At 37.9% G+C, this 21,284-nt stretch overlaps 1 protein-coding gene across 7 annotated transcripts in view; it reads left to right on the forward strand.

The window, feature by feature from the left end:
- Positions 1–21,284, forward strand: part of DIS3L2 (DIS3 like 3'-5' exoribonuclease 2) — a 380,688-nt gene that overhangs the window by 133,402 nt on the left and 226,002 nt on the right. For all 7 annotated transcript variants that reach the window (XM_077957889.1, XM_077957886.1, XM_077957885.1 and 4 more), the window contains one exon: positions 69–303. In XM_077957889.1, the coding sequence (XP_077814015.1) occupies positions 69–303 (235 nt within the window). The remainder of the gene's footprint in view (positions 1–68; positions 304–21,284) is intronic.

Here is a 21,284-nt window from a genome sequence, read left to right on the forward strand (position 1 = left end):
AGAAAAGAAAAATCTGCTCTTTTTTTTCTTCTCCCAGTGATTTAGCAGAATTTTTAAATTTTCTTCAGGTAGTTAAACCAGAGAACAATGACAAAGAAACAGAAGCTGCATATGAATCAGATATCCCCGAGGAGCTCTGTGGACGCCATCTCCCGCAACAGTCCCTGAAAAGCTATAATGACAGTCCTGATGTCATTATAGAGGCTCAGTTTGATGGCAGTGACTCAGAAGATGGACATGGCATCACACAAAATGTGCTGGTTGATGATGTTAAGAAACTCTCAGTTTGTGTTTCTGAAAAAGGTGAGTACTAGACTATTGTCTGACTTTTTTTTTTTTTTTTAAATACACTGATTAAGTATTGGAATTCCCTCTCGGTTACAGAGTAGATAACACAATGCAATTGATATAGTCCTAATTTTTGACCTGTGGCAGCTTTTAGAAAAGGGGGAATCTTTGACAGATTTAGCTACTGGTTATGAAAGAGGGGATGAAAGTGCTACCAACGGTTTGTGTGGGCAGTAGTTGCAGTTGCCACATTCCTAATAGGCTTGAGCTGTGTTGCTGGGTAACGTTGACATCTCTTGTGAGAGGCCCAATCCTGTGGCTGATGTGAACACAATTAAACTGGTATGTAAAATTCTTATGAAAAATCACTTTTACTCTCAATTTTACTTTAAATATCTTTTAAAAGTATTTTTGTCGGCCAGGTGCGGTGGCTCACGCCTGTAATCCCAGCACTTTGGGAGGCTGAGGCGGGCGGATCACGAGGTCAGGAGATCGAGACCATCCTGGCTAACACGGTGAAACCCCATCTCTACTAAAAATACAAAAAAATTAGCTGGGCATGGGCCAGGTGCGGTGGCTCACACCTGTAATCCCAGCACTTTTGGAGGCTGAGGTGGGCGGATCACGAGGTCAGGAGATCAAGACCATCCTGGCTAACACGGTGAAACCCCATCTCTACTAAAAAAAAAAAAAAAAAAAAAAAAAAAAAAAAAAAGCCAGGTGTTGTGGTGGGCGCCTGTAGTCCCAGCTACTCAGGAGGCTGAGGCAGGAGAATGGCATGAACTGGAGAGACGGAGCTTGTAGTGAGCCGAGATCGCACCACTGCACTCCAGCCTGGGCAACAGAGCAAGACTCCGTCTCAAAAAAAAAAAAAAAAAGGTATTTTTGTCACTTCTGGTGGGCATGGATCACTCAAAATTTTATAAATAGATAACCTTAGAAAGTATTTTGATTCTAAGCCTTTAAAAAAGCCAGTCTTGTTTACTCTGATTGAAATCTAAGCCATGGGTCCTCTGGATGCAGAGAAAAAGCAGTTGTAAACACGAGAGCTGTGACCACGGACCCTACCCGACCACAAGCTAGGAGACTTAAGGAAAGTATTATGTACAATTTGAATATTTCAAGGTAGAGATTTTGAAGAGATTCTACATAGAAGGAGTATATTTTCTAGCCAAATTGAATTTTATGTATACTATTAATGGAAACCGACCAACTCTGACCTGGCCAGGCTGACTAGATAATGAGCTTTGTTATCAAGAAGTTTCTGGCACAGTTCCCACAAAAGGCTAGGAGGAATGCCAGAAGATTACTAAAGGAGGATGTTCAGCAGACAACTTGTTTAGGGACTGCTGAGCATATGTCCCCACAGCATAAAGAAAGCAGAATGTGTTTTCAGGACATGACTGCAGAAGGATGACTGCTTTTCTCCATTGCTGATGAGGTAGTGATCTGTGAAAGAAAGCATTTTTGGAAAGCATGTGGTCTTCATGGTGCCAAGTACTCCTCATTCAGAATGACTTTCCAATTCTGAAATTCTTCTTGACTGAAGAGGCTCCTACTTCCTGTGTCAGGTACTGCTATGGGCCCCGCCAGGTATCACTCACTTCAGGGTACCCAGGTTCCTTTTCTTTGGGGACATGTTTAGATAACTAGTGGGTTCCATGTTAAGAGCTCAGCCAGTTCCTTTTGGATGCTATTCCTTGACATTTCATTCTTGCGATTTTTCTACTTTCTTTTCTTTTAAAATAGTTGAATACTGTGACATTCTTCTTAAAGTAAATGTGCATTATCATAATCACATCAGTACTATGAGTCATGTATTTTCAGTGAGAAGAGTGGCAAATAACCAGGACTCTAAGTAGCGAAATCCTTCATTAACAAGATCAGCAAGGAAGAGAGAGATTCACAGGATAAAGTCAGGCAAAGGAACACTTTAAAGCCTATTGTTGGCTTAAAACTACTTCGTGGAAACCCAGCTCTGGTGATAGGCTTGGCAGATCTCAGCAGCCTCTTTTCCTCTGGGCTCCAAGTGAAGGGATAAGACACATTGATCTCTCATTAGTGGTTGGTACAAATACAAGGACAAGGAAATACTGATGGATGGAAGTGACAGCAGAATTGATGCCTGGGTTGGATGCTAATAGTTCATTTTGTTAGCATCCAACCCAGAGTTTTGGGAAACTCTGATGCTATACCTCCTCTTGATTCACCTTCTATTATAATTCTCCCCCCACACTCCTTTTGAGACAAGGTCTCACTTTTTCACCTAGGCTAGAGTACAGTGGTGTGACCATAGCTCACTGCAGCCTTGACCTCCTGGACTCAGGCGATCTTCCTGCCTCAGCCTCCTGAGTAGCTGGGACTAAAGTGTGCACCACCACACCCAGAAATTTTTTTTTGTTGTTGTTTTTTAATAGAGACAGGGTCTTGCTGTGTTGCCAGGGCTAGTCTTGAACTCCTGGCCTCAAGCGATCCTCCTGCTTTGGCCTGCCAAAGCACTGGGATTACAGGTGTGAGCCATCGTACCTGGCCCCTCCCTCTTTCTTACAAGTAAATATCACTGAGTACATTACAAGCCCACTGTATGCATGTTTCTTTCCTTATTCTTTTTGCATCTTTTCTAGCCTGTTGTTACTTATATTACTTCCTTAGTAGCCCTGACTGAGGGAACAACCTTAATCCTTCCCTCAGTATCTGGTACAGATTGCTCTTTTCTGCTAGCCTCTAAATAGAGAGTTTGTGAAACCACATGGCTGTTTCTCATTTCTTGCCCTCTTGATATTTAGGAAAATTGCAATTTGCTCTTTTAAAAATCACAGCATTTTTAAGGATATTTCAACCAACTTCTCTTACTTGGGATAATAAAAAAAATCTGGTTACCATTAGGATGTTAGTACTTTTTGCACTATTTAGGGTTTTGAAGTTTGTTATTGAAACAAACCATAACCTTAAGAATATCAAACTTTTCCTAAGACTTCTAGAAAGATTCTTTGCTTTGTGTTGTACTTACAAGTGGATTATTAATCCTGGTTCATGCTTGTGTTTAAAAGTGTTTTTTTTGGTTGTTTTTGCTGTAGTATTATGTTTCTTTGCCCAAAGCAAATGCTCCATATTGCATATGTATTTATTGCATATACCTATTTGCTGAGGAAATATTTATATCTTTGTGATAACTAACAGTTTCTCTGGTAAGAGAGCACATTGCTCCTGTTGTCTGTAGCAAGTGCCTATCATTGCATTAAGAGAAACATCTCAGCATCTCAGACATTCATACAGTAGTTTCTTTGAGGATGACAGCACAGGTCTGCATTATCGCCAGCCCCTGAGAGAGAGGGGGCCAAAGACCTGGGCCCCTTTTAGAGGTCCAGTCCCCAATCCCCACTCGAGATTGAACTTTTACCACTTTACAAGCAGTAGCTTTGTTGTTAGCATAGAAACCTGCCATCCGTATGGAGCTTAGGGACAACCAATTAAAATTTTCTTGGTATCAAATGCATAAATGACTTAAAAAAATGTTTGATTGTTGTGCTAAAATAAAATAGTAGGTCTTATTCATTCTTTGTAACTATCTTTTTTTACCCATTAACCATTGGCACTTCTCCCCACTTACTACCCTTCACAGCCCCTGGTAATCATCCTTCTACTCTCTATCTCCATGAGTTCAATTGTTTTAGTTTTTCAGTTCTCACAGATAAGTGAGAACATATGAAGTTTGTCTTTCTATGCCTGACTACTTCACTTAACATAATGACCTCCAGTTCCATTCATGTTGTTGCAAATGACAGGATCACATTCTTTTATTTATTTTTTAAATGGCTGAATAGCACTGCATTGTGTATATCTGCCACATTTTCCTTATCCACTTGTCTGTTGATGGACATGTAGGTTGTTTCCAAATCTTGGCTATTATGATTAGTGCTGCGAAAAACATGGGAGTGCAGATATCTCTTTGATATACTGTTTTCCTTTCTTTTGGATATATACATAGGAGTCGGATTGCTGGTATGGTAGCTATTTTTAGTTTTTTTGAGGAACTTCCAAACTGTTATACTGGTTATACTAATTTACATTCTCACCAACAGTGTATGAGGGTTCCCTTTTCTCAATATCCTCACCAACATTCGTTATTGCCTATCTTTTAGATAAAAGCCATTTTAACCAGGGTGAGATGATACCTCATTGCAGTTTTGACTTGCATTTCTCTGATGATCAATGACGTTGAGCACTTTTCTGTAAGCCTCTTTGCCATTTGTCTGTCTTCTTCACTCAAGAAGTCTTTGCCCAGTCCAATGTCCTGGAGAGTTTCTCCAGTGTTTTCTTTTTGCAGTTTAATAGCTTGAGGTCTTAGATTTAAGTCTTTAATCCATTTTGATTTGATTTTTTATGTGAGAAGAGATAGGAGTCTAGTTTCATTCTTTTGCATATGGATATCCAGTTTTCTCAGCACCATTTATTGAAGAGACTGTCCAGTACATGTTATTGGCACCTTTGTTGAAAATGAGTTCACTGTGGATGTATGGATGTATGTATGGACGTATGTATTCTGGGTTCTGTACTCTGTTCCACTGGTCTGTGTATCTGTTTTTATGCCAGTACCATGCCATTTTGGTTACTATAGCTCTGTAGTGTAATTTAAAGTCTGGTAATGTAATGTGAATTCTCCAGTTTTGTTCCTTTTTCTCGAGATAGCTTTGACTATTTTGGATCTTTATGGTTCTGTATAAATTTTAGGATTTTTTTTTTCTGTGAAGAATGTCATTGGTATTTTGTTAGGGACTGCATCGAATCTGTAGATTGCTTTGGTATTGACATTTTAACAATATTGATTCTTCCCATCCATGAACGTGAAATATCTTTGAACATTTTTGTGTCCTCTTTAATGTAATTCATCAATATTTTATAGTTTGCATTGTATAGATATTTTACTTCTTTGGTTAATTCTGAGATACTTAATTTTATTTGTAACTACTGTAAATGGGATTACTTTCTTGCTTTCTTTTTCAGATTGTTTACTGTTAGCATATAGAAATGCTATGATTTTTGTATGTTGATTTTATATCCTACAAATTTACTGAATTTTCAGTTCTAATAGTTTTTTGGTGAAGTCTTTAGGCTTTTCCAAATATAAGATCATATCATCTGCGAGCAAGAATTATTTGACTTCTTCCTTTTCCAATTTGGGTGTCTTTTATTTCTTTCTGTTGTCTGATTGCTCTAGCTAGGACTTCCAGTACTAGGTTGAATAACAGTAGTGACAATGGGTATTCTTGTTGTGTTCCAGACCTTAGAAGAAAGGCTTTTAGTTTTTCCCCATTCAGTTTTATCTTAGCTGTGCATCTGTCATATACGGCTTTTATTAGGCTGAGATATGTTCCTTCTGTACCCAGTTTTTCAAGGATTTTTATCATGAATGGATGTTGAATTTTATCAAGTGCTTTTTCAGCATCAATTGAAATGATCATATAGTTTTCTTCCTTCATTCTGTTGATATGATGTATCACATTGATTGATTTGTATATGTTGGACCATGTTTGCATCCCTGGAATAAATCTCAGTTGGTTATGATGAATGATCCTTTTAATATGTTGTTGAATTTTATTTGCTAGTATTTTGTTGAGGATTTTTGCGTTAATATTCATCAGTGATATTGGCCTGTAGTTTTTTTTTTTTTAAATATATGTCTTTGTCTGGTTTTGGTATCAGGGTAATTTGGCCCTGTAGAATGAGTTTGGAAGTATTCCCTTCTCCTCTGTTTTTCAGAATAGTTTGAGTAGGATTGGTATTAATTCTTCTTTAAATGTTTGGTAGAATTCCAATAGTGAAGCCGTCAGGTCCTGAATTTTCTTTGTAGGAAGACTTTTTATTACAGCTTCAATCTTGTTACTTGTTACTGGTCTGTTCAGGTTTTGCATTTCTTCATGGTTCAATCTTGGTAGGTTGTATGTGTCTAGGAATTTATCAATTTCCTGCATTTTCCAATTTATTGGTATGTAGTTTCTCATAGTATCCACTAATGATCTTTTGAGTTTCTGCAGTATCAGTTGTAGTGTCTCCTTTTTCGTCTCTGATTTTATTTATTTGGGTCTTCTCTTTTCTTAGTCTGGCTAAAGATTTGTCAATTTTGTGTAACTTTTCAGAAAACTATCTTTTTATTTCATTGATCTGTTGGATTGTTTTCTTCATTTCAATTTCATTTATTTCTGCTCTGACCTTATTATTTCTTCTACTAATTTTGGGTTTGGTTTGCCATTGCTTTTCTAGTTCTTTAAGATGCATCATTAGGTGGTTAATTTGAATTTTTTCTTCTTTCTTTTTCTTTTTTTTAATTGATGTAAGCACAGTTTTCCCTGTATCCCATAGGTTTTGATATGCTGTGATTCCATTATCATTTGTTTCAAGAAATTTTAAATTTGTTAACCCACTGGTCATTCAGCATGTTTTAAAATTTTCATGTATTTGTATAGTTTCCAAAATTCCTGTTGTTATTGATTTCTAGTTTTGTTCCATTGTGGTCAGAGAAGATACTTGATACTATTTCAGTTTTTTTTGAGTGTTTTAAGACTTGTTTTGTGATCTAACATATGGTCTGTCCTTGAGAATGATCCATATGCTAAGGAAAAGAATGTGTATTCTGCAGCCATTGGATGAAGTATTCTGTAAATATTTATTAGGGCTATTTTGATCTATAATGCAGATTAAGTCAGCTGTTTCTTTGTTGATTTTCTGTCTGGGAGATCTGTCAAATGCTGAAAATGGGTTGTTGAAATCTCTAGCTGTTGGCCAGGTATGGTGGCTCATGCCTGTAATCCCAGCACTTTGGGAGGCCAAGGCAGGTAGATCACTTGAGGACAGGACTTTGAGACCACCCTGGCCAACATAGCAAAACCCCGTTTCTACTAAAAATACAAAAATTAGCCAGTTGTGGTGTGCACCTATAATCCCAGCTACTGGGGAGGTGGAGGTGGGAGGATTGCTTGAACCTGAGAGGCAGAGGCTGCAAGAAGCCAAGATTGTGCCACTGCACTCCAGCCTGGGTGACAGAGCGAGATTACGTCTCAGAAAAAAAAAAAAAAAGGAAAGAAAGCTCTAGCTATTATTATATTGGGGTCTCTCTCTCTCTCTCTCTCTCTCTCTTTAGCTCTAATAATATTTGCTTTATATATCTGGGCCCTCCAGTGTTGGGTGCATATATACTTAAGATTGTTATACCTTCTTGCTAAATTGACCCCTTTATCATTATATAGTGACCTTCTTTTTCTCTTCTTACAGTTTTTGCCTTGAAATCTATTTTATCTGATATTAATACAGATATTTCTCCCCTTTTTTGGTTTCTATTGGCTTGGTATATCTTTTTCCATCCCTTTATTTTCAGTTGATGTATGTCTTTATAGGTGAAGTGTGTTCCTTTAGGCAGCAGATCATTGCGTCTTGTTTTTTCATCCATTCAGCCACTCTGTGTCTTTTTATTGGAAAGTTCAGTCCAGTTACATTCAGTGTTATCATTGATGAGTAAGGACTTACTCCTGCCATTTTGTTATTTGTTTTTTGGTGGTTTTGTGGTCTTCTCTTCTTTCCACATTCCTGTCTTCCTTTTAGTGAAAGTGATTTTTCCCTGGTAATATGATATAATTCTTGCTTTTTAATTTTTGTGTATTTGTTGTATGTTTTTTGATTTGAGGTTAAAATCAGTATTACAAATGCTATCCTATAACCCATTATTTGAAGCTGATAGCAGCTTACTACTGTTTTCATAAATAAATAAGCAAAAAGAAAACTAATAAAAACTCTACACCGTAACTTCATCCCCTCACTTTTTAAGTTTTTGTTGCTTTTATTCACATCTTACAATATTGTCTGTGTCTTGAAAAGTTGTTGTAGTTATTATTTTTAATTGGTTTATCTTTTAATCTTTCTATTTAAGGTAAGAGTAGTTTACACACCAAAGTTACAGTGTTATAATATTTCTGTGTTTTTCTGTGTACTTATTATTATCAGTGAGTTTTGTACCTTCAGATGATTTTTTATTGCTCATTAATATTCTTTTCTTTCTAAATGAAGTACTCCCTTTAGCGTTTCTTGTAGGATAAGTCTGGTGTTGATGAAGTCCTTCAGCTTTTGTTTGTTTGGGAAAGTCTTTATTTCTCCTTGATGTTTGAAGGATATTTTCACTGGATATACTATTCTATGGTAAAAGTTTTTTTTTTTTTTCCTCCAGCACTTTAAACATATTATGCCACTGTAAGGTTTCCACTGGAAAGTCTGCTGCCACATGTGTTGGAGCTTTTTTCTTGGGGTTCTTTCTCTCTCTCTCTCTCTCCCCCTCCCCCTCTCTCCCCCATTTCTTTCCTTCCCCTTCCCTTCCCTTCCCCTGCCCTGCCCTTCTCCTGCCCTTCTCCTGCCCTTCTCCTGCCCTCTCCTGCCTTCCCCTGCCCTCTCCTGCCTTCCCCTGCCCTCTCCTGCCTTCCCCTGCCCTCTCCTCCCCTCCCCTCCCTTCCCTTCCCTTCCCTTCCCTTCCATTCCCTTCCCTTCCCTTCCATTGCCCTGCCCTTTTCCTGCCCTCCCCTGCCCTCTCCTTCCCTCCCCTCCTATCCCCTCCCTCCTCTCCCCTCCTCTTCTCTTTCTTCTCTTCTTTTTTTTGGGTCCTTTCTTTATCCTTGACCTTTAGGAGTTTGATTATTAAATGCTTGGGGTAGTTTTCTTTTAGTTAAATCTGCTTGGTGTTCTATAACCTTCTTGTACTTGAATATTAATATCTTTCTCTAGGTTTGGGGAATTGTCTGTTATTATTTCTTGGATTAAATTTTCTATCCATATGTCTTTCTCTACCTCCTCTTTAAAGCCAATAGCTCGTAGGTTTGCCCTTTTGAGGCTGTTTTCTAGATCTTGTAGGCACGTGTCATTATTTTATTCTTTCTTCTCTTGTCTCCTATGTGTATTTTCAAGTAACCTGTCTTCAACCTCACTAATTCTTTGTTCTCCGTGATCAGTTTTGCTATTAAAAGACTCTGATGTGTTCTTCAGTATGTCAGTTTCATTTTTCAGCTACAGATTTTCTGTTTGATTCTTTTTAATCATTTTAATCTCTTTGTTAATTTATCTGATATAATTCTGAATTTCTTTTCTATTATCTTGAATTTCTTTGAGTTTTCTCAAAACAACTGTTTTGAATTTTCTGTCTGAAAGGTTACATATTTCTGTTTCTTGAGGATTGGTCCTTGGTGCCTTATTTAGTTTGTTTGGTGAGGTCATGTTTTCCCAGATGGTGTTGATGCTTGTAGATGTTCATCAGTGTCTGGACATTGAAGAGTTAGGTATTTATTGTAGTGTTCGTGGTTTAGGCCTATTTGTATCTGTCCTTCTTGGGAAGGATTTCCAGGTATTCAAAAGGATATGGGTGTTCTAATCTAAGCCGTATGTGCATTAGGGGTTACCTTAAGCCCAGTAACACTGTGCTTTTTGCAGACTTGTAGAGGTTCCTCCTTGGTGGTCTTGGATAAGATCTGGAAGAATTCTCTGGATTACCAGGCAGAGACTCTTGTTCTCTTCTCTTACTTTCTCCCAAACAAACCAAGTTTCTCTGTCTGTGCTAAACCACCTGGAGCAGGAAGTGGGCTGACCTAAGTACCCCTGTGGCCATTATCACTGGGACTGTGTTGGATCAGACCTGAAGCCATCACAGCACTGGGTCTCACACAAGGCCCACTCTAACCACAACCCAACAACCTGTATTGCTGCTGAACTGGCTTTCACACCACAAGATGCAGTCCTTCTCACCCTTCCCTCCCCTTTCCACAGGCAGAGGAGCCTCACCCTGTGGCTGCCACCACTACACACCCATGGGGAGTACTGCTAGGCTTCCACCAATGTTCACTTAAGGCCCAAGGACTCCTCAGTCAACTTGTGGTGATGAATGTTGCTAGGCCTGGGACTTACTCTTCAAAGTGGTGGGCTCTCCTCTGGCCCAGGGCAGGTCCAGAAGTGATGCCGTGTAAGAGCCAAGGCCTAGAATCAGGGACCCCAAGAGCCCACCTGGTACTCTACTCCCCTGAGGCCAAGCCAAAAAGTCCTCCTTTCTTTTTTCTCTGCTTTTCTCAAGCAGATGGAGTCTCTCACAATAGCCACCACAGCTGAGAATATGCTGTGTCTAATCTTAAGCCGGCATGTCTCAGAGTCTCACCCAAGGCCCATGCTGTACTACCTGGGTATCACAGCTGGTTATTCAGGGCCGAATGGCTCTTTAATTTAGCAGGTGAAGAGTCCACCATGACTGGGTCATTCCTCCCTTCAAGGCAACAGGTTATCTTCTGGCCTAGGGTGTGCCTAGAAATGGCATCAGTGGAAATTTTTGCTTCCCTGTCTTTTAGGCTGGGTGAACAATGTAGTCATACTAGGTAGGATAGATGGTCAGGACCCACGGTATTCTGAGACCCAAATCCTATGCTAGACCAGACATTCCTCCCTATGAAGTTTACAAAAGAAATATACACAAGAGGACAAAGCAAGGCAGAGGAACAGTTCTTTATTAACGGAAGCTTCCATCTAAGCCAGAATGATTGTAGTGTACACTCCTACTTGCAATGTATGAGGCTCCTTTTATCTTCTCATCTCTGCCAACAGTTAGTATTATCGAGCTTTCTAATTTTTTTATTTTAGACAGAGTCTACTCTGTCACCCAGGCTGGAATGCGGTGACACCATCTCGGCTTACTTTAACCTCCACCTCCTGGGTTCAAACAATTATCCTGCCTCAGCTTCCTGCGTAGCTGGGACTATAGGCACACGCCACCACGCCCAGATAATTTTTGTATTTTTAGTGCAGATGGGGTTTCACCATGTTGGCCAAGCTGGTCTGGAACTCCTGTCCTCAGGTGATCCGCCTGCCTTGGCCTCCCAAAGTGCTGGGATTACAGGTGTGAGCCACCACACCCGGCCCAGCTTTCTAATTTTTGTAATATAGATTAAGTTCTATAAATTGCTTTTTTATATCATTTGCCGATTTTCCCATCAGGGTGACTATTCTCTTGTTGATTTACAGGAATTTCTTATCTTCTATCTAATAATCCCTTTTCTAATGTCAGTTTTACAAACATCTTCTCTCATTTTGTCATTTAGTCATTTTCCTATTAACTTTGTGTGGTATCTTCCATAGAACAAACGTTTTTAATTTTAATGCAGTAAAAGTTAACATACACTTTATGGGTTTTTAAGTTTTTCCCATATGGGTTTTTAAGTTTCCCAGTCACTAGGTCACAAAGATATTCTCCCTTGTAATATTTTATTAAGTCTAGAGTTTTGCCTTTTGCTAAACTTCATGATGCGCATTCTTCATTGATTGAGATTATCACCTGGTTTCTCTCTTCTAAGTCTATTTCTGAAGTTGAACCATCCTTTTATTCGTAATATAAATTCTTCTTAATCCTGATGTTAATAATCCTTATTATTTCAAAAATACATGATTGGATTCACTTAGGTAATATTAGTGTAGTATTTTTTGTGTGCATGTGTGTGTGTGTGTGTGTGTGTTTTTTTTTTTTTTCTTGGGACAGAGTCTAGCTCTGTTGCCCAGGCTGGAGTGTAGTCATGCCATCGTGGCTTACTGTATCCTCTGCCTCCTAGGTTCAATAGGTTCTCCTGCCTCAGCCTCCCAAATAGCTGGGACTACAGATGTACACCATCACACTCAGATAATTTTTGCATTTTTAGTACAGATGGGGTTTTGCCATGTTGTCCAGGCTGGTCTTGAACTCCTGGCCTCAAGTGATCTGCACACCTCAGCCTCCCAAAGTGCTGGGATTATAGGCATGAGCCAGTGTGCCTGGCCAAGTGTAGTATTTTTTGTATCATGTTAAAATGGATCTTTGATTTTTTTGTTACTCAGTTTTTAGAATCAAGATTATAATAAATTAATGAAATGTCTTGGTCAGTTTCTGAGAATTTACTATTTTTCTAGAATAGCTTATGTAAAACAGGAATGAACCTTTGAAATTTGGTAGAATTCATTGTAAAATTGTCTGTACCTGCTGTTTTTCAGGAGGCAAGATCTTTGCTGTTTTAATCCCTTTTATACTAATTGTTCTGTTCAGATTCTGTATCAGTTCTTGTGCCAATTTTGGCATAATTTAATGGGACTTTATCCATTCAAATTTATTAGCATGTAGATACTCCTAATTCTCGTTGTATTCTGTTATCATTTCAAAAATCTCCTTCGTGTCTGTACTTTTGTATTCCTTTTTATTCTATATTTTAATTATTTGAATCTTCTTTTTTCTTTCATAACTCTTGCTCATCAAGGGTCTATCTTATTAATCTTTTCAAGGAACAGTTTTGGTTATGTTATTTTTCTCTTTTCTCTAATTTTTATTTTTTTTGAGACAGAGTCTTGCTGTGTTGCCCAGGCTGGAGTGCAGTGTCGTGATCTCGGCTCACTGCAACCTCTGCCTCCTGGGCCCTGCCTCAGCCTCCTGACTAGCTGGGATTACAGGTGCCTGCCACCATGCCCCGCTAATTTGCGTTTTTTTTTTTTTTTTTGTGGTAGAACCAGGTTTCACCATGTTGGCCAGGCTGGTCTTGAACTCCTGACCTGAAGTGATCTGCCCACCTTGGCCTTCCAAAGTGCTGGGATTACAGGCGTGAGCGACCGCTCCTGGTCTTTTTTTTTCTCTATTGTTGATAATGATGTTTTGTGTATCTTTGATATTTGCCCTTAACTTTTTAATTTAATTTCTTATTTTCCAGGGATGTTGCTTTTTTGCCTTTTCCCCAACTTCTTGAGTTGAATACTTAGCTTATTCATTTTAACCTTTCTTGTTTTCTTTGAAATGTTTTTAAAGCTACATATGTACCTCTAAATACTTCTTTAGCTCTATTCTACAGATTTTTACGTCCAGTGTTTTTATTATTCAGTTTTAAGTATTTTATTTTCTTTATGATTTCTTCTATAACTAGGTTATTAAGGCTGTTTAATTTATGTATTTTGCTATTTTTTGTTAATGTTTAATTTTATTATATTGTCAGTATAGGATGTCTGTATGTTTAATTCTTTATAGTTTATGGATACTTCCATTGTAGTCTATTATATTGCCTATGTTTTTAAATATTACATGTATGCTTTGAAAGAAAGATGTGTGTGTGTGTGTGTGTGTGTGTATATATATCCACAAACTTGATTTATAATTATATTGTTCTTTCCTTCATAATAAACTATTTATTATTGTGTGTATTTTATCTATCAGTTTCTGAGAAGGATCTTTAAAAATTTATGTCTGGGGGCCGGGTGTGGTGGTTCAAGCCTGTAATGCCAGCACTTTGGGAGGTTGAGGTGGGCAGATCACTTGAGGTCAGGAGTTCGAGACTAGCCTGGACAACATGGTGAAACCCCGTCTCTACTAAAAATACAAAAATTAGCCAGGCTTGATGGCAGGTACCTGTAATCCCAGCTACTCGGGAGGCTGAGGCAGGAAAGTTGCTTGAACCTGGGAGGTGGAGGTTGCAGTGAGCTGAGATCGCACCATTGCACACCAGCCTGGGTGACAAGAGTGAGACTCCGTCTCAAAAAAAAAACAAAAACAGATATACCTTCCATTTAAAAATCTGTGTCTGTAAATTTTGATGTATTTATTTCTTACATTTTGATTTATTTGTATTTCCTACAGTCTTGTCAATTGTAGCTTGATATATTTTGAGGTTGTGTCATTATATACATATGTGTATGGTAGAATATACCTAGTTGTATTTTTGTATACATGCATATCCATATATGTGGGTAACTATTTGTACACATATTTATCATCAGTATTTAGTGAGCATTTACAACGTGCTAGGCCGTTTCTAAGCACTTTGTAATTAATTCTCATTACATTAATTAATTGATCCTTAGAACATATCTAGTATAATGTCTATTTTAGGAATATAAATAGTATCGATCTCAGGAATTCCAGTAGTCTTTGTTCCTAAGATGCAGAAAAGTTATGCAGTTGGTAAGTATACTTTAAGATCATTCTCATAGATCTGAAATGGGGCTAAGGATTGGTATTTCAAAAGAGCTCTTTAGAGATTCAAGAATTCTACTACATACTCAGCATTGCTGCTGTAGAATCAGCCCTAGGCTTGTCCTCCTAACTATTATATTCTTTCTCCCCTAATAAATAGCAGTATACACAGTACAGGTTAAACTCTCATGGTTCTCTAACCCTGAGTTTAATAATTAAATCAAGAATCATCACTGGATACTAAAACTATTGAGATAAAGGTTTTGGGGACCAGGATATTCACATGGACTCAAAGTGTCATGCCACAGTTGACTTACTAATTAATTATAGTGGGCAGAATGTTCTTTATAGTAGACATATTTGGTAGTCACCAGTCTAACCAACTGATGAAGCTTAGCATCATTAATTGGGATAGTGTGACATTTTGTACCTTCTGATGGGTTGCATTATTGTATATCATTATCTGTGAAGCATTCATGCTAAAAATGTTTCAACTGAATTAAGCCTCTAGCCCTAACCTCCAGTCTACTGGAAATACAGGGGATATTGGAATAAGTTAAATGACACCAAAGGAGAAGTAATAAGATTAAATCCAATGCCATGAAAAGCAAGGGGAGCTGTTCTAGTGGAAGAAAAAGCAAGAGAGACATAACTAAAAATATTGTGTGAAGCTTGGTTAGAACCTGAGTTGGGGAAAAAATATAGTAGCAACAATTGGGGAGATTTAAATTTAGAGTGGATATTAGGTGACATTTTGGAATTACCATCAATTTTCTTGGGTGCGATAATGATATTGCAGAGATATAGGAGAATGTCCTTATTTTTTAGGAGACACTGGCTAACATGGTTGGGGTGAAGTATCCTGATGTCTTTAATTTATTTTGAATGGTTCAGAAAAAAGAATAAACAAAACTGTGGTTGTGTGTGTGTGCAAACACACATGCATATACGAATCAAGACAGAATGGGTGCAAATGTAGCAACATGTTAATTGGTGAATCAATAGGTATTCATAATATCAGTCTTTCAGCTTTTTAGTAAATTTAAAAATCTTTAAAATAAAACATTGTGTGAAAAAATACTCCATGCATTACTGAAAGAGAAAAATTGCCATGTTCTGCAGTTTGGTGTGGATTTCAAGAGCTAGCATTGCTCATTCCATCTTTGGTCCCGAAGTTACTCTAAAGCATAAAATAATTATTGCTTATTGTTCAATACGAATATAGTCAGGACTGCTGTTTTCAGCTGGATATTTTTTCTAAAAATTAATTTTATTCAGTCAGTCACAATTTTATTTCCCATTAAAAATGCCAATGTATCACACAAGGTATTAGTGAAATAAAAATCTTGAGTAAAGATTTTTTAACTTATTTGAGTTAACAGTGGATTAAGAGAAATTCTTGGGAAAATTAATGAAACCTTCAAGTAATTTTATAAACATGATTGTTTTTGTGAACCTCCTGTAAAAGTCAAACAGAATGACTTTTGCAAAAGTCAACATTCCTCCTGCAAAAGTCAAACATTCATTTTCTTGAATGTTCTGATTATTTCTAATAATTTTGCAGTTGGTTGTTTTGATTTTTAGGTGTAAAATAATTTTGTCTTTTCCTTTCTAATTTTGTACCTTTTATTTATTACCTTGTTTCATTGGCCATTACTTTAAGAACTGTGTTGCATAATAGTGGTGATTGCCTTGTTCCGGACTTTAATGGGAATGCTTCCAATATTAAACCCTCAAGCACAATGCTGGTTATTGGCTTGAGACCAAGTTAACCAAATGTCCTCTTTTATATTAAAAGTTTCTGTTGGGAATAGATATTGAATTCTCTTCAAGTGCCTTTTGAGCCTCTTTCAAGATGCTGTTTTTCCCTTTGGCTTGTTAGCATGATGACATATAATATTGAATAATACTTGCATTCCACATCTGACCATGACCCTCATTTAGTCATGGTATGTAGCATGCATTAACATGTAACTCAGTTGTGTTTGCTAATAATTTATTCATGATTTTTGGATTTACAGTAAAAAGTGACATCGGTCTGCAGTTTCTTCTTATTGTCTTTGTAACTTTGTAGGAAGAATTGGGGAGCTTTTCTCGTTGCCTTGGAATAGTTACAATAGCATTGAGAGTGATCACATATTCTCAATGATTGAAGCAATTAAAGAACTCATACTTGAAACATGGGCTAGAGTGTTCTATAGTTGGTAACTTTCTCAATCTTTAGTGATTATTAATTTCTTTAAATTTTCTTTGCATGTATTCATTTTGATAATTATATTTTCCAGGAAAATAATATATTTTAAGTACATATTGTAATGTATTAGAATAGAGCTGTACAAAGTATTTTCAGTTGTTTAGTTTCCTCTGTATCTGTGATCATAACCCCTTTCAGGTCCCCTCACCACCACCTTTTTTAACACTAGCTAGTGACTTAATCTGTTTCATTTCTAATGGAAATAGATTTCTGCCATTTTTATTTATTGTAAATAATTTCTACTGTTTTTATTACCAAAGCATTTCTTTTAGATATGGTAAATCTGAGATGGTCATATTTAATTAGAAATACAGACTGAAGTTCATGATAGAGGTTTGTGAACTGGAAATGCAGTTTAATGAGTCATTAGTGTCAAATTAGTTCCTTGAGTCACTCCTGGATTCTGAGAGTTCTTTTAAGAGACTGTCAGAGGACGAGGGCCTACCTGTTCTCTTTTCCTGCCACCTGACTTTCCCTCCTTGAATGCAGTAGGTATTGTTTATCAAACTGTCCCCTGCCCTGGAGTCTCTATAGCACACAGAAACTTTTGTGGGTTAAATTTGTTTTTTATTGTGGTAAAAAAAATTTGCCATTTTAACAATTTTTAAGTGTACAATTCAGTGTCATTCATTGCATTTTCTGTATTGTGCAACCACTACCACTATTTCCCAAACCTTTTCATCATCCCAAACAGAAGCTCTATAACCAGTAGCCAGCCACTCCTCATTTCTCCCCCAACTCCTGATAACCACAAATCTACTTCCTCTCTATAAATTTTCCTATTCTGGAGATTTCATATAAGTGGAATCATGCAATGTTCTTTTGTGTCTGGCTTTTTTCACTTAGCACAATGTTTTCAAGGTACATGTGTGTTGTAGCGTGTATCAGAACATCCTATTCTGTGGCTGAATAATATTCCATTATATTGTATATACTGAATTCTGGTATTTTTGTTTGTTTGTTTTTTGCTTTTGAGACAAAGACTCAGCAGATCTGGCTCTGTTCCCCAGGCTGGAGTGCAGTGGTGTGATCTCAGCTCACTGCAACCTCTGCCTCCTAGGCTCAAGCCATCCTCTCACCTCAGCCTCCTGGAGTAGCTGGGACTACAGGTGGCGCCACCACACCCAGCTAACTTTTGTGTTTTTTGTAGAGATGGCATTTCACCATGTTGCCCAGGTTGGTCTCAAACTCTTGAGATCAAGTGGTCTGCCCGCCCTGGTCCCCCAAAGTGCTGGGATTACAGATGTGAGCCACCATGCCCAGCCATACATTTTGTTTATCCATCCATGTTGATGAACACTTGAATTATTTCTACCTTTGGCTATTGAATAGTGAATAATGCTGAAATGAACATCGGTATACAAGTATCCGTTTGAGTCACTGTTTTCAATTCTTTTTATACCTAAGTCATATAGGAGTAGAATTGCTGGGTCATAGGGTAATTCTGTGTTTAGCTTTTTGAAGATTGTGAGGTTTTTTAAAAAGGGATTTTTGTTGGCTATTAAATACATGGTTATTAGGTGGGTTAACAGAAACTGAAGATTTTGATGTATTATAGAAAATTTTGAAATAATAATGATTACATCTGTTCTTTATTCACATATAACTGGAGCTTGCCCAGCTCTTTTTCAGGCTTTTCCTTTTCACTTCTTTCTCTTCCCATTTTTTAAAATCCTGGAGTCATTCCTACCTACTTGCCTAGTTTCTCTTTGATACAAACAGACCTAGGCAGCGTGGGTTTCAGAACATTTTTCTAACATTACAAAGAACTTATTTTATAGAATATACTCTGCCCCATGCTGCCTCTTCCAGCTAGCAAGAAGCATCAGCCTTGCTAGCACTTTCAGCACAAAATTATTCGATAGAAACCTAAATAAAAGGAAATAATGTCTCACAAATGTTGTTCATCCTGTTATCAGGAAACAGGGATTCCCAGGCCTTTAGCATGTCAGTCACTATGTGTGCTTATCCTTTTCCTTTGTTGAAGGTGAGTGAAGACTTGAAGGCCCCTGTGCCTGTCATCCCCATGGCTTTTCCGGCACCTTTTCCAATATGGTGTTCCTGACTCTCTTGCTTGCTCTGCACTTTGAGCATTATACTAGGCTCCCTGGGCTTTTTTATAATTCATTTTCTTTGGGATTACTGGTAATGAAAAGGGAAGAACAACTTCTCTGAGTAATGGTATTGTTTTCTCCTTACTTCCTTTTCCATGTTCTCTAGATTCTAGCCACTTTTGGAATCTTTCTTCCCAGTCCATCTGCTGATCCCCCTCTCTGGTACTTTCCAGGTCAGTCCAGTCCATGCTAGTGACAAGGTATTGACTCAAGGGCCATATCTATTTACAATTACTTTACATTGCCATAGAAATAAAAGTTTGGCCCTGGATGGGTCCTACAAGATCAGGTACTCGGCTGGGCGTAGTGGCTCACGCCTGTAATCCCAACACTTTGGGAGGCCGAGGTGGGTAGATCATGAGGTCAGGAGATCGAGACCATCCTGGCTAACACAATGAAACCCCATCTCTACAAAAAATACAAAAAAATTAGCCAGGCGTGGTGGCGGGCGCTTGTAGTCCCAGCTACTCAGGAGGCTGAGGCAGGAGAATGGCGTGAACCTGGGAGGCGGAGCTTACAGTGAGCTGAGATTCTGCCACTGCACTCCAGCCTGGGCGACAGAGCAAGACTCCGTATCAAAAAAAAAAAAAAAAGATCATGTACTCTTGTTGACATGTGATACTCTACCCCTAATGGCTCTTAGTGGGACACTTTATGTTATTTACAAGTACAGTTTTATAATACTGGATGAAAATAGTAAATTTTAAAGGGATGGGGAAAATTTACCAAGCAAATGGAAAACAGAAAAAAGCAGGATTGTAATCTTAGTTTCTGACAAAACAGACTTTAAACCACCAAAGATCAAAAAAAGACAAAGAAGGGCATTACATAATGGTAAAGGGTTCAGTTCAACAGGGAGAGTTAACTGTCCTAAATATATATGCACCCAATACAGGAGCACCCACATTTATAAAGCAACCTCTTAGAGACCTAGATTCCCACTCAATAATAGCAAGAGACTTTAACACCCCACTGACAATATTAGATCATGGAGACAGAAAATTAACAAAGATATTCAGGACCTGAACTCAGCTCTGGATCAAGTGGACCTGATAGATATCTACAGAACTCTCCACCCCAAAACAACAGAATATACATTATTCTTATTGCCACATGGCACTTATTTTAAGATTGATCACATAATCGGAAGTAAAACACTCCTCAGCAAATGCAAAAGAACTGAAATCATAACAAACAGTCTGTTGGACCACAGTGCAGTCCAATAGAACTCAAGATTAAGAAATTGAATTAAAATTATGCAACCACATGGAAATTAAACAATCTGCTCCTGAATGACTTTTGGGTAAATAATGAAATTAAGGCAGAAATCAGGAAGTTCTTTGAAACTAATGATAAAAGAGACACAATGTTCCAGTATCTCTGGGACACAACTAACGCAGTGTTAAGAGGAAATTTATAGCAATAAATGCCCACATCAAAAAGCTAGAAAGATCTCAGGTTAACAACCTATCATCACAACTAAAATAACTACAGAATGAAGAGCAAACAAACCCCAAAGCTTGCAGAAGACAAGAAATAACCAAGATTGGAGCTGAACTGAAGGAGATAGAGGCATGAAAAACCCTTCAAAAAATTAACAAGTCCAGGAGCTGGTTTTTTGAAAAAATTAATAAAATAGATAGACCACCAGCTAGACTAATAGAAGGAGAGAAGATTCAAATAAACACAATCAGAAATGATAAGGGGTAGGCACAGTGGCTCACGCCTGTAATCCCAGCGCTTTGGGAGGCTGAGGTGGGTAGATCACTTGATGTCATAAGTTCAAGACCATCCTGGCCAACATGGTAAAACCCCGTCTCTGCTAAAAATACAAAAATTAGCTGAGTGTGGTGGTGCATGCCTGTAATCCCAGCTACTCAGGAGGCTGAGTCAGGACAATCACTTGAGTCCAGAAGGTGGAGGATGCAGTTAGCCGAGGTCATGCCACTGCACTCCAACCTGGGCAGGCGACAGAGCAAGACTCCATCTCAAAAAAAAAAAAAAGAAATGATAAGGGGGATATTACCACTGACCCCACAGAAATACAAATAACTATCAGAGAATACTATAAACACCTCTATACACATAAACTAGAAAATCTAGAAAAAAATGGATAAATTCCTGGACACATACACCCTCCCAGGACTGAACCAGGAAAACCTTGACTCCCTGAATAGACTGAGTTCTGAAATTGAGGCAGTAGTAATTAGCCTATCAACAGAAGAAAGCCCAGGACAAGATGGATTTATAGCTGAATTCTACCAGAAGTATAAAGAAGAGCTGGTATCATTCCTACTGAAACTTCCAAAAAATTGAAAAAGAGGACCCCTCCCTAACTTATTGTGTGAGTCCAGCATCATCCTGATACCAAAACCTGGCAGAGTTAAATCAAAAAAAGAAAACTTCAGGCCAATATCCTTGATGAACATCAATATAAAAATACTCAAAATAATATTGGCAAACCGAGTTCAGCAGCTCATCAAAAAGCTGATCAAGTAGACTTCATCCCTGGGATGCAAGGCTGGTTCAACATATGCAAATCAATAAATGTGATTCATCACATAAACAGAACTAAAGACAAAAAGCACATGATTATCTCAATAGATGCAGAAAAGACCCTCAATAAAATTCAGCATCTCTT

This window comes from Macaca mulatta, chromosome 12 (genome assembly GCF_049350105.2).
Source record: "Macaca mulatta isolate MMU2019108-1 chromosome 12, T2T-MMU8v2.0, whole genome shotgun sequence".
Lineage (NCBI taxonomy): Eukaryota > Metazoa > Chordata > Mammalia > Primates > Cercopithecidae > Macaca > Macaca mulatta.